The 14,894-nt window shown below is 58.1% G+C and overlaps 1 protein-coding gene across 1 annotated transcript in view; it reads right to left on the reverse strand.

Annotated features, from left to right (window-relative positions):
* The window catches only part of LOC144953180 (unconventional myosin-Va-like), a gene marked incomplete at its 5' end in the record, with an annotated part of 128,479 nt that overhangs the window by 83,169 nt on the left and 30,416 nt on the right, over positions 1-14,894 (reverse strand). Inside the window, 2 exon segments of the mRNA XM_078883740.1 lie at positions 4,967-5,044; positions 10,798-10,835. Of these exon segments, the coding sequence (XP_078739866.1) occupies positions 4,967-5,044; positions 10,798-10,835 (116 nt within the window).

The raw sequence follows: 14,894 nt of genomic DNA on the forward strand, positions 1-14,894 counted from the left end.
GTGAGTGGGGGGTGAGTGGGGGGTGAGTGGGGGGTGAGTAGGGGGTGAGTAGGGGGTGAGTAGGGGGTGAGTGGGGGGTGAGTGGGGGGTGAGTGGGGGGTGAGTGGGGGGTGAGTAGGGGGTGAGTAGGGGGTGAGTGGGGGGTGAGTAGGGGGTGAGTGGGGGGTGAGTGGGGGGTGAGTAGGGGGTGAGTAGGGGGTGAGTGGGGGGTGAGTAGGGGGTGAGTAGGGGGTGAGTGGGGGGTGAGTAGGGGGTGAGTAGGGGGTGAGTGGGGGGTGAGTAGGGGGTGAGTAGGGGGTGAGTAGGGGGGTGAGTAGGGGGTGAGTAGGGGGTGAGTGGGGGGTGAGTGGGGGGTGAGTGGGGGGTGAGTGGGGGGTGAGTAGGGGGTGAGTAGGGGGTGAGTGGGGGGTGAGTGGGGGGTGAGTAGGGGGTGAGTGGGGGGTGAGTGGGGGGTGAGTAGGGGGTGAGTAGGGGGTGAGTGGGGGGTGAGTAGGGGGTGAGCAGGGGGTGAGTAGGGGGTGAGTGGGGGTGCGTGGAGGGTGAGTAGGGGGTGAGTAGGGGGTGAGTGGGGGGTGAGTAGGGGGTGAGCAGGGGGTGAGTAGGGGGTGAGTGGGGGGTGCGTGGAGGGTGAGTAGGGGGTGAGTAGGGGGTGAGTAGGGGTTCTAAAAAAATATATATAGGGTGAGTAGGGGGTGAGTAGGGGGTGAGTAGGGGGTGAGTGGGGGGTGAGTGGGGGGTGAGTGGGGGGTGAGTAGGGGGTGAGTAGGGGGTGAGTAGGGGGTGAGTGGGGGGTGAGTGGGGGGTGAGTAGGGGGTGAGTAGGGGGGGGTGGAGCGAGCTCGCGACGCAGCTCCTCACGGAGCGAGCTCAGGGTGGACTCCGCACCGCGACGCGTCGCCTGGAGCTCAGACTCCAGAAGCCTGGGGTGGGGTGAGTAGGGGGTGAGTAGGGGGTGAGTAGGGGGTGAGTAGGGGGTGAGTAGAGGGCGAGTAGGGGGTGAGTAGGGGGTGAGTAGGGGTTCTAAAAAAAAATAAAAGTGAGTAGAGGGTGAGTAAGGGGTGAGTGGAGGGTGAGTGGGGGGTGAGTGGGGGGTGAGTGGGGGGTGAGTAGGGGGTGAGTAGGGGGTGAGTAGGGGGTGAGTAGGGGGTGAGTGGGGGGTGAGTGGGGGGTGAGTAGGGGGTGAGTAGGGGGTGAGTAGGGGGTGAGTAGGGGTTCTAAAAAAAAATAAAAGTGAGTAGAGGGTGAGTAAGGGGTGAGTGGAGGGTGAGTAGGGGGTGAGTGGGGGGTGAGTGGGGGGTGAGTGGGGGGTGAGTAGGGGGGTGAGTAGGGGGTGAGTGGGGGGTGAGTAGGGGGTGAGTGGGGGGTGAGTGGGGGGTGAGTAGGGGGTGAGTGGGGGGTGAGTGGGGGGTGAGTGGGGGGTGAGTGGGGGGTGAGTGGGGGGTGAGTAGGGGGTGAGTGGGGGGTGAGTTGGGGGTGAGTAGGGGGTGAGTGGGGGGTGAGTGGGGGGTGAGTGGGGGGTGAGTGGGGGGTGAGTAAGGGGTGAGTGGGGGGTGAGTGGGGGGTGAGTGGGGGGTGAGTAGGGGGTGAGTAGGGGGTGAGTGGGGGGTGAGTAGGGGGTGAGTAGGGGGTGAGTGGGGGGTGAGTGGGGGGTGAGTGGGGGGTGAGTAGGGGGTGAGTAGGGGGTGCGTGGAGGGTGAGTAGGGGGTGAGTAGGGGGGTGAGTAGGGGGTGAGTAGGGGTTCTAAAAAAAAACAAATATAGGGTGAGTAGGGGGTGAGTGGGGGGTGAGTAGGGGGTGAGTGGGGGGTGAGTGGGGGGTGAGTAGGGGGTGAGTAGGGGGTGAGTAGGGGGTGAGTGGGGGGTGAGTAGGGGGTGAGTGGGGGGTGAGTGGGGGGTGAGTGGGGGGTGAGTAGGGGGTGAGTAGGGGGTGAGTAGGGGGTGAGTGGGGGGTGAGTGGGGGGTGAGTGGGGGGTGAGTGGGGGGTGAGTAGGGGGTGAGTAGGGGGTGAGTGGGGGGTGAGTAGGGGGTGAGTAGGGGGTGAGTGGGGGGTGAGTGGGGGGTGAGTAGGGGGTGAGTAGGGGGTGAGTAGGGGGTGAGTAGGGGGTGAGTAGGGGGTGAGTAGGGGGTGAGTAGGGGGTGAGTAGGGGGTGAGTGGGGGGTGAGTGGGGGGTGAGTGGGGGGTGAGTGGGGGGTGAGTAGGGGGTGAGTGGGGGGTGAGTGGGGGGTGAGTGGGGGGTGAGTGGGGGGTGAGTAGGGGGTGAGTAGGGGGTGAGTGGGGGGTGAGTAGGGGGTGAGTGGGGGGTGAGTGGGGGGTGAGTAGGGGGTGAGTAGGGGGTGAGTGGGGGGTGAGTAGGGGGTGAGCAGGGGGTGAGTAGGGGGTGAGTGGGGGTGCGTGGAGGGTGAGTAGGGGGTGAGTAGGGGGTGAGTGGGGGGTGAGTAGGGGGTGAGCAGGGGGTGAGTAGGGGGTGAGTGGGGGGTGCGTGGAGGGTGAGTAGGGGGTGAGTAGGGGGTGAGTAAGGGTTCTAAAAAAAAATATATAGGGTGAGTAGGGGGTGAGTAGGGGGTGAGTGGGGGGTGAGTGGGGGGTGAGTGGGGGGTGAGTGGGGGGTGAGTAGGGGGTGAGTAGGGGGTGAGTAGGGGGTGAGTGGGGGGTGAGTGGGGGGTGAGTAGGGGGTGAGTAGGGGGTGAGTGGGGGGGTGAGTAGGGGGTGAGCAGGGGGTGAGTAGGGGGTGAGTGGGGGGTGCGTGGAGGGTGAGTAGGAGGTGAGTAGGGGGTGAGTAGGGGGTGAGTAGGGGGTGAGTAGGGGGTGAGTAGGGGTTCTAAAAAAATATATATAGGGTGAGTAGGGGGTGAGTAGGGGGTGAGTGGGGGGTGAGTGGGGGGTGAGTGGGGGGTGAGTAGGGGGTGAGTAGGGGGTGAGTAGGGGGTGAGTGGGGGGTGAGTGGGGGGTGAGTGGGGGGTGAGTGGGGGGTGAGTAGGGGGTGAGTAGGGGGTGAGTGGGGGGTGAGTAGGGGGTGAGCAGGGAGTGAGTAGGGGGTGAGTGGGGGGTGAGTGGGGGGTGAGTAGGGGGTGAGTAGGGGGTGAGTGGGGGGTGAGTAGGGGGTGAGTAGGGGGTGAGTAGGGGTTCTAAAAAAAAAAATATAGGGTGAGTAGGGGGTGAGTAGGGGGTGAGTGGGGGGTGAGTGGGGGGTGAGTGGGGGGTGAGTAGGGGGTGAGTAGGGGGTGAGTAGGGGGTGAGTGGGGGGTGAGTGGGGGGTGAGTAGGGGGTGAGTAGGGGGTGAGTGGGGGGTGAGTGGGGGGTGAGTGGGGGGTGAGTAGGGGGTGAGTAGGGGTTCTAAAAAAAAATAAAAGTGAGTAGAGGGTGAGTAGGGGGTGAGTGGAGGGTGAGTAGGGGGTGAGTAGGGGGTGAGTAGGGGGTGAGTAGGGGGTGAGTGGGGGTTCTAAAAAAAAAAAAAAAGGTGAGTAGGGTTGAGTGGGGGGTGAGTAGGGGGTGAGTGGGGGGTGAGTAGGGGGTGAGTGGGGGGTGAGTAGGGGGTGAGTGGGGGGTGAGTGGGGGGTGAGTAGGGGGTGAGTAGGGGGTGAGTAGGGGTTCTAAAAAAAAATAAAAGTGAGTAGAGGGTGAGTAGGGGGTGAGTGGAGGGTGAGTAGGGGGTGAGTAGGGGGTGAGTAGGGGGTGAGTAGGGGGTGAGTGGGGGGTGAGTGGGGGGTGAGTAGGGGGTGAGTAGGGGGTGAGTAAGGGGTGAGTGGGGGGTGAGTAGGGGGTGAGTGGGGGGTGAGTGGGGGGTGAGTGGGGGGTGAGTAGGGGGTGAGTGGGGGGTGAGTGGGGGGTGAGTAGGGGGTGAGTGGGGGGTGAGTGGGGGGTGAGTAGGGGGTGAGTGGGGGGTGAGTAGGGGGTGAGTGGGGGGTGAGTGGGGGGTGAGTAGGGGGTGAGTGGGGGGTGAGTGGGGGGTGAGTAGGGGGTGAGTAGGGGTTCTAAAAAAAAATAGGGTGAGTGGGGGGTGAGTAGGGGGTGAGTGGGGGGTGAGTAGGGGGTGAGTAGGGGGTGAGTGGGGGGTGAGTGGGGGGTGAGTAGGGGGTGAGTAGGGGGTGAGTAAGGGGTGAGTGGGGGGTGAGTAGGGGGTGAGTGGGGGGTGAGTGGGGGGTGAGTGGGGGGTGAGTAGGGGGTGAGTGGGGGGTGAGTGGGGGGTGAGTAGGGGGTGAGTGGGGGGTGAGTGGGGGGTGAGTAGGGGGTGAGTGGGGGGTGAGTAGGGGGTGAGTGGGGGGTGAGTGGGGGGTGAGTAGGGGGTGAGTGGGGGGTGAGTGGGGGGTGAGTAGGGGGTGAGTAGGGGTTCTAAAAAAAAATAGGGTGAGTGGGGGGTGAGTAGGGGGTGAGTGGGGGGTGAGTAGGGGGTGAGTGGGGGGTGAGTAGGGGGTGAGTGGGGGGTGAGTAGGGGGTGAGTAGGGGGTGAGTGGGGGGTGAGTAGGGGGTGAGTAGGGGGTGAGTGGGGGGTGAGTGGGGGGTGAGTAGGGGGTGAGTAGGGGTTCTAAAAAAAATAGTGTGAGTAGGGGGTGAGTAGGGGGTGAGTAGGGGGTGAGTGGGGGGTGAGTAGGGGGTGAGTAGGGGGTGAGTGGAGGGTGAGTGGGGGGTGAGTGGGGGGTGAGTAGGGGGTGAGTAGGGGGTGAGTGGGGGGTGAGTGGGGGGTGAGAAGGGGGTGAGTGGGGGGTGAGTGGGGGGTGAGTGGGGGTGAGAAGGGGGTGAGTGGGGGGTGAGTGGGGGGTGAGTGGGGGGTGAGTGGGGGTGAGTAGGGGGTGAGTGGGGGTGAGTAGGGGGTGAGTAGGGGGTGAGTGGGGGTGAGTAGGGGGTGAGTGGGGGTGAGTAGGGGGTGAGTGGGGGTGAGTAGGGGGTGAGTAGGGGGTGAGTGGGGGTGAGTAGGGGGTGAGTGGGGGTGAGTAGGGGGTGGTGGTGGGGGTGGTGGGTGACGTCACCACCTGTGGGCCTGCTTGAGGCTCTGATAGGCGAGGGCTCGCTCCCCATCCTCGTTAAGCGCAGTCCACTCACGCACCTCCCTGCGTCACACACACAGCGTCACACACACACAGCGTCACACACACAGCGTCACACACACACAGCATCACACACACACAGCGTCACACACACACAGCGTCACACACACACAGCGTCACACACACACAGCGTCACACACACACAGCGTCACACACACAGCGTCACACACAGCGTCACACACACACACAGCGTCACACACACACAGCGTCACACACACAGCGTCACACACACACAGCGTCACACACACAGCGTCACACACACACAGCGTCACACACACACAGCGTCACACACACAGCGTCACACACACAGCGTCACACACACAGCGTCACCCACACACACAGATACACACACAGCGTCACACACACACACAGTGTCACACACACAGCGTCACACACACACACAGCGTCACACACACAGCGTCACACACACACACAGCGTCACACACACACAGCGTCACACACACACAGCGTCACACACACACAGCGTCACACACACACAGCGTCACACACACAGCGTCACCCACACACAGCGTCACACACACAGCGTCACACACACACAGCGTCACACACACAGCGTCACACACACACAGCGTCACACACACACACACAGCGTCACACACACAGCGTCACACACACAGCGTCACACACACAGCGTCACACACACACAGCGTCACACACACACAGCGTCACACACACAGCGTCACCCACACACACAGTGACACACACAGCGTCACACACACACAGTGTCACACACACACAGCGTCACACACACAGCGTCACACACACACACAGCGTCACACACACAGCGTCACACACACACAGCGTCACACACACACAGCGTCACACACACACACAGCGTCACACACACACACACAGCGTCACACACACAACGTCACACACACAGCGTCACACACACAGCGTCACACACACAGCGTCACACACACAGCGTCACACACACACAGCGTCACACACACAGCGTCACACACACAGCGTCACACACACACAGCGTCACACACACACAGCATCACACACACACAGCGTCACACACACAGCGTCACAAACACAGCGTCACACACACATACACACACAGCGTCACACACACAGCTTCACACACACACAGCGTCACACACACACACAGCGTCACACACACACAGCGTCACACACACACAGCGTCACACACACACAGCGTCACACACACACAGCGTCACACACACAGCGACACAAACACACAGCGTCACACACACACAGCGTCACACACACACACAGCGTCACACACACACACAGCGTCACACACACACAGCGTCACACACACAGCGTCACACACACAGCGTCACACACACAGCGTCACACACACACAGCGTCACACACACACAGCGTCACACACACACAGCGTCACACACACAGCGTCACACACACACACAGCGTCACACACACACACACAGCGTCACACACACAGCGTCACACACACAGCGTCACACACACACAGCGTCACACACACACAGCGTCACACACACACAGCGTCACACACACACACACAGCGTCACACACACAACGTCACACACAGCGTCACACACACACAGCGTCACACACACAGCATCACACACAGCGTCACACACACAGCGTCACACACACACAGCGTCACACACACACAGCGTCACACACACACAGCGTCACACACACACAGCGTCACACACACACAGCGTCACACACACAGCGACACACACACACAGCCTCACACACACACAGCGTCACACACACACAGCGTCATACACAGCGTCACACACACACAGCGTCACACACACACAGCGTCACACACACACAGCGTCACACACACACATACACACACAGCGTCACACACACAGCGTCACACACACAGCGTCACACACACACACATACACACACAGCGTCACACACACAGCGTCACACACACACAGCGTCACACACACACACAGCGTCACACACACACACAGCGTCACACACACAGCGTCACACACACAGCGTCACACACACACACATACACACACAGCGTCACCCACACACACAGTGACACACACAGCGTCACACACACACAGTGTCACACACACACACAGCGTCACACACACAGCGTCACACACACACACAGCGTCACACACACAGCGTCACACACACACAGCGTCACACACAGCGTCACACACACACACAGCGTCACACACACACACACAGCGTCACACACACAACGTCACACACACAGCGTCACACACACAGCGTCACACACACAGCGTCACACACACAGCGTCACACACACAGCGTCACACACACACAGCGTCACACACACAGCGTCACACACACAGCGTCACACACACAGCGTCATACACACACAGCGTCACACACACACAGCATCACACACACACAGCGTCACACACACAGCGTCACAAACACAGCGTCACACACACATACACACACAGCGTCACACACACAGCTTCACACACACACAGCGTCACACACACACACAGCGTCACACACACACAGCGTCACACACACACAGCGTCACACACACACAGCGTCACACACACACAGCGTCACACACACAGCGACACAAACACACAGCGTCACACACACACAGCGTCACACACACACAGCGTCACACACACACACAGCGTCACACACACACACAGCGTCACACACACACAGCGTCACACACACAGCGTCACACACACAGCGTCACACACACAGCGTCACACACACACAGCGTCACACACACACAGCGTCACACACACACAGCGTCACACACACACAGCGTCACACACACAGCGTCACACACACAGCGTCACACACACACACACAGCGTCACACACACAGCGTCACACACACAGCGTCACACACACACAGCGTCACACACACACAGCGTCACACACACACAGCGTCACACACACACAGCGTCACACACACACACAGCGTCACACACACAACGTCACACACAGCGTCACACACACACAGCGTCACACACACAGCATCACACACAGCGTCACACACACAGCGTCACACACACACAGCGTCACACACACACAGCGTCACACACACACAGCGTCACACACACAGCGTCACACACACAGCGTCACACACACACAGCGTCACACACACACAGCGTCACACACACAGCGACACACACACACAGCCTCACACACACACAGCGTCACACACACACAGCGTCATACACAGCGTCACACACACACAGCGTCACACACACACAGCGTCACACACACACAGCGTCACACACACACATACACACACAGCGTCACACACACAGCGTCACACACACAGCGTCACACACACAGCGTCACACACACATACACACACAGCGTCACACACACAGCGTCACACACACACAGCGTCACACACACACACAGCGTCACACACACACACACACAGCGTCACACACACAGCGTCACACACACAGCGTCACACACACACACATACACACACAGCGTCACACACACAGCGTCACACACACACGGCGTCACACACACACGGCGTCACACACACACACGGCGTCACACACACACACGGCGTCACACACACACACAGCGTCACACACACACACACACAGCGTCACACACACACACAACATCACACACAGCGTCACACACACACACAGCATCACACACACACACAGCGTCACACACACACACAGCGTCACACACACACACAGCGTCACACACACACAGCGTCACACACACACAGCGTCACACACACACAGCGTCACACACACAGCGTCACACACACACAGCGTGTCACACACACAGCGTCACACACACACACAGCGTCACACACACACAGCGTCACACACACAGCGTCACACACACACACAGCGTCACACACACAGCGTCACACACACAGCATCACACACACACACAGCGTCACACACACACACAGCGTCACACACACACACACAGCGTCACACACACACACAGCGTCACACACACAGCGTCACACACACACACAGCGTCACACACACACACAGCGTCAAACACACACACAGCGTCACACACACACAGCGTCACACACACAGCGTCACACACACACAGCGTCACACACACAGCGTCACACACACACAGCATCACACACACAGCATCACACACACAGCGTCACACACACACAGCGTCACACACACAGAGTCACACACACACAGCGTCACACACACAGCGTCACACACACACAGCGACACACACAGCGTCACACACACACACAGCGTCACACACACACAGCGTCACACAGCGCCACACACACACAGCGACACACACACACAGCGTCACACACACAGCATCACACACACAGCGTCACACACACAGCGTCACACACACAGCGTCACACACACACAGCGTCACACACACAGCTTCACACACACACAGCGTCACACACACACAGCGTCACACACACACAGCGTCACACACAGCGTCACACACAGCGTCACACACACACAGTGTCACACACACAGCGTCACACACACACAGCGTCACACACACACAGCGTCACACACACAGCGTCACACACACAGCGTCACACACACACAGCGTCACACACACACACAGCGTCACACACACACACAGCGTCACACACACACATCGTCAAACACACACAGCATCACACACACACAGCGTCACACACACACAGCGTTACACACACTCAGCGTCACACACACACAGCGTCACACACACACAGCGTCACACACACAGCGTCACACACAGCGTCACACACACACACAGCATCACACACACACAGCGTCACACACACACAGCGTCACACACACAGCGTCACACACACACAGCGTCACACACACACAGCGTCACACACACAGCGTCACACACACAGCGTCACACACACACACAGCATCACACACACACACAGCGTCACACACACACAGCGTCACACACACAGCGTATGAGTGAGTGAGTGTATGAGTGAGTGAGTGAGTGTTTGAGTGAGTGTATGGGTGAGTGTGTGAGTGAGTGTATGAGTGAGTGAGTGTATGAGTGAGTGAGTGAGCGAGTGAGTGTATGGGTGAGTGAGCAAGTGAGTGTATTGGTGAGTGAGTGAGCGTGTGAGTGTATGGGTGAGTGAGTGAGCGAGTGAGTGTGTGGGTGAGTGTATGAGTGAGTGAGTGAGTGTATGAGTGAGTGAGTGTATGGGTGAGTAAGTGAGTGTATGAGTGAGTGATTGGGTGAGTGAGTGTATGAGTGAGTGTATGGGTGAGTGAGTGAGTGGGTGAGTGGGTGAGTGTATGGGTGAGTATATGAGTGAGTGTATGGGTGAGTGTATGAGTGTTTGAGTGAGTGTATGGGTGAGTGTGTGAGTGAGTGTATGAGTGAGTGAGTGTATGGGTGAGTGTGTGAGTGAGTGTATGAGTGAGTGAGTGAGCGAGTGAGTGAGTGAGCGAGTGAGTGAGTGAGCGAGTGAGTGTATGGGTGAGTGAGTGAGCGAGTGAGTGTATGGGTGAGTGAGTGAGCGAGTGAGTGTGTGGGTGAGTGTATGAGTGAGTGAGTGAGTGTATGAGTGAGTGAGTGAGTGTATGGGTGAGTAAGTGAGTGTATGAGTGAGTGAATGGGTGAGTGAGTGTATGAGTGAGTGTATGTGTGAGTGAGTGAATGGGTGAGTGGGTGAGTGTATGGGTGAGTATATGAGTGAGTGTATGGGTGAGTGTATGAGTGAGTGAGTGTATGAGTGAGTGAGTGAGTGTATGAGTGAGTGGGTGAGTGTGTGAGTGAGTGAGTCCACCCTACCGCGCTGTCTCCACCTCGCTGTCGTCCGTCATGGTCTCCTGGGGGTGACACAGAGACACACACACACAGACAAAGATCCCCCGTGTAGCCTTAACAGACTGTAGGGGCAAGTGCTGTTAGCGAGTGGCACCTATGAAGGCCGGCACAGTGGCACACGAGGGGGTGGGTGGCCAGCACCACGCCCGGCCGCCTTTGTCTCCCCAGTGGCGATGTTTACACATCAGTCGCCACACACACAGACACACATAGAGACCCACAGAGTCCTACAGAGACCCACAGAGACACACAGAGACCCACAGACACACACAGAGACCCACAGAGACCCACAGAGACCCACACAGACTCACAGAGACCCACAGAGACCCACAGACACACACAGAGACCCACAGAGACCCACACTCACAAAGACCCACAAAGATCCACAGAGATACACATACTCACAGAGACCCACAGAGACCCACAGAGACCTACACACACAGAGACACACAGAGACTCACAGAGACCCACAGAGAACCACACTCACAGAGACCCACACAGACTCAAAGAGACCCACAGAGACCCACAGAGAGTCACAGAGACCCACACAGACCCACAGAGACCCACACAGACTCAAAGAGACCCACAGAGACCCACAGAGAGTCACAGAAACACACAGAGACCCACAGAGACACACACACACACACAGACCCACAGAGACCCACAGAGACCCACACTCACAGAGACCCACAGAGACCCACAGAGACCCACAAAGACCATACTCACAGAGACCCACAGAGACCCACAGAGACTCACAGAGACCCACAGAGACCCACAGAGACACACAGAGACACACAGAGACTCACAGAGACTCACAGAGACCCACAGAGACCCACAGAGAGACACAGATACCCACAGAGACTAACAGAGACCCACAGAGACCCACAGAGACCTACAGAGACTCACAGAGACCCACAGAGTCCCACAGAGACCCACAGAGACCCACAGAGACCCATAGAGACCCATAGAGACACACAGAGACCCACAGAGACCCACAGAGACTCACAGAGACACACAGAGACCCACAGAGACACACAGAGACACACAGAGACCCACAGAGACACACAGAGACCCACAGAGACACACAGAGACACACAGAGACCCACAGAGACTCACAGAGACCCAGAGAGACCCACAGAGACCCACAGAGACCCACAGAGACCCACAGAGACCCACAGAGACTAACAGAGACCCACAGAGACCCACAGAGACCCACAGAGACCCACAGAGACACACAGAGACACACAGAGACCCACAGAGACCCACAGAGACCCACAGAGACTAACAGAGACCCACAGAGACCCACAGAGACCCACAGAGACACACAGAGACCCACAGAGACACACAGAGACCCACAGAGACACACAGAGACCCACAGAGACCCACAGAGACACACAGAGACCCACAGAGACCCACAGAGACACACAGAGACCCACAGAGACACACAGAGACCCACAGAGACACACAGAGACCCACAGAGACCCACAGAGACACACAGAGACACACAGATATCCACAGAGACCCACAGAGACCCACAGAGACCCAGAGAACCCCACAAAGACCCACACAGAGACCCACAGAGACTCACAGAGACCCACAGAGACCCACAAAGACACACAGAGACCCACAAAGACCCACAGAGACTCACAGAGATACACAGAGACCCACAGAGACCCACAGAGACCCACAGAGACCCATAGAGACCCACAGAGACCCATAAAGACCCACAGAGACCCACAGAGACTCACAGAGACCCACAGAGACACACAGATATCCACAGAGACCCACAGAGACTCACAGAGACCCACAGAGACCCAGAGAACCCCACAAAGACCCACACAGAGACCCACAGAGACCCACAGAGACCCATAAAGACACACAGAGACCCACAAAGACCCACAGAGACTCACAGAGATACACAGAGACCCACAGAGACCCACAGAGCCCCACAGAGACCCACAGAGACCCACAGAGACTCACAGAGACCCACAGAGACTCACAGAGACCCACAGAGACCCACAGAGACACACAGAGACCCACAAAGACCCACAGAGACTCACAGAGACACACAGAGACCCACAGAGACACACAGAGACACACAGAGACCCACAGAGACCCACAGAGACACACAGAGACCCACAGAGACTCACAGAGACCCACAGAGACACACAGAGACCCACAGAGACCCAGAGAACCCCACAAAGACCCACACAGAGACCCACAGAGACTCACAGAGACCCACAGAGACCCATAAAGACCCACAGAGACCCACAGAGACCCACAGAGACCCACAGAGACACACAGAAACTCACAGAGACCCACAGAGACACACAGAGACTCACAGAGACCCACAGAGACCCACAGAGACCCATAAAGACCCACAGAGACCTACAGAGACTCACAGAGACCCACAGAGACACACAGAGACACACAGATATCCACAGAGACCCACAGAGACTCACAGAGACCCACAGAGACCCAGAGAACCCCACAAAGACCCACACAGAGACCCACAGAGACTCACAGAGACCCACAGAGACCCACAAAGACACACAGAGACCCACAAAGACCCACAGAGACTCACAGAGATACACAGAGACCCACAGAGACCCACAGAGACCCACAGAGACCCATAGAGACCCATAGAGACCCACAGAGACCCATAAAGACCCACAGAGACCCACAGAGACTCACAGAGACCCACAGAGACACACAGAGACACACAGATATCCACAGAGACCCACAGAGACTCACAGAGACCCACAGAGACCCAGAGAACCCCACAAAGACCCACACAGAGACCCACAGAGACCCACAGAGACCCACAAAGACACACAGAGACCCACAAAGACCCACAGAGACTCACAGAGATACACAGAGACCCACAGAGACCCACAGAGCCCCACAGAGACCCACAGAGACCCACAGAGACTCACAGAGACCCACAGAGACTCACAGAGACCCACAGAGACCCACAGAGACACACAGAGACCCACAAAGACCCACAGAGACTCACAGAGACACACAGAGACCCACAGAGACACACAGAGACACACAGAGACCCACAGAGACCCACAGAGACACACAGAGACCCACAGAGACTCACAGAGACCCACAGAGACACACAGAGACCCACAGAGACCCACAGAGACCCACAGAGACCCACAGAGACTCACAGAGATCCACAGAGCCCCACAGAGACCCACAGAGACCCACAGAGACCCACAGAGACACACAGAGACACACAGAGACACACAGATATCCACAGAGACCCACAGAGACTCACAGAGACCCACAGAGACCCAGAGAACCCCACAAAGACCCACACAGAGACCCACAGAGACTCACAGAGACCCACAGAGACCCATAAAGACCCACAGAGACCCACAGAGACCCACAGAGACCCACAGAGACCCACAGAGACCCACAGAGACTCACAGAGACCCACAGAGACCCACAGAGACACACAGAGACTCACAGAGACCCACAGAGACCCACAGAGACTCACAGAGACCCACAGAGACCCACAGAGACTCACAGAGACCCACAGAGACCCACAGAGACTCACAGAGACCCACAGAGACCCACACAGAGACCCACAGAGACTCACAGAGACCCACAGAGACCCATAAAGACACACAGAGACCCACAGAGACCCACAGAGACCCACAGAGACCCACAGAGACTCACAGAGACCCACAGAGACCCACAGAGACACACAGAGACCCACAGAGACCCACACAGAGACCCACAGAGACTCACAGAGACCCACAGAGACCCATAAAGACCCACAGAGACCCACAGAGACCCACAGAGACCCACAGAGACTCACAGAGACCCACAGAGACACACAGAGACTCACAGAGACCCACAGAGACTCACAGAGACCCACAGAGACCCACACTAAAACAATTTCTCTGTGTCCAGGTGTAAGGCGTCACTGAATTATGTTGCTCTTTTTCAGAAGTGACCCTTTGCCCATCACACAGCAGCAGGCATCGTCAGGGTCGGGATCGAACAAACGACCTCCTGCGTATCAGGCGAGGTAGTCAACATCTCAT

This window comes from Lampetra fluviatilis, chromosome 72 (assembly GCF_964198595.1).
Source record: "Lampetra fluviatilis chromosome 72, kcLamFluv1.1, whole genome shotgun sequence".
NCBI lineage: Eukaryota > Metazoa > Chordata > Hyperoartia > Petromyzontiformes > Petromyzontidae > Lampetra > Lampetra fluviatilis.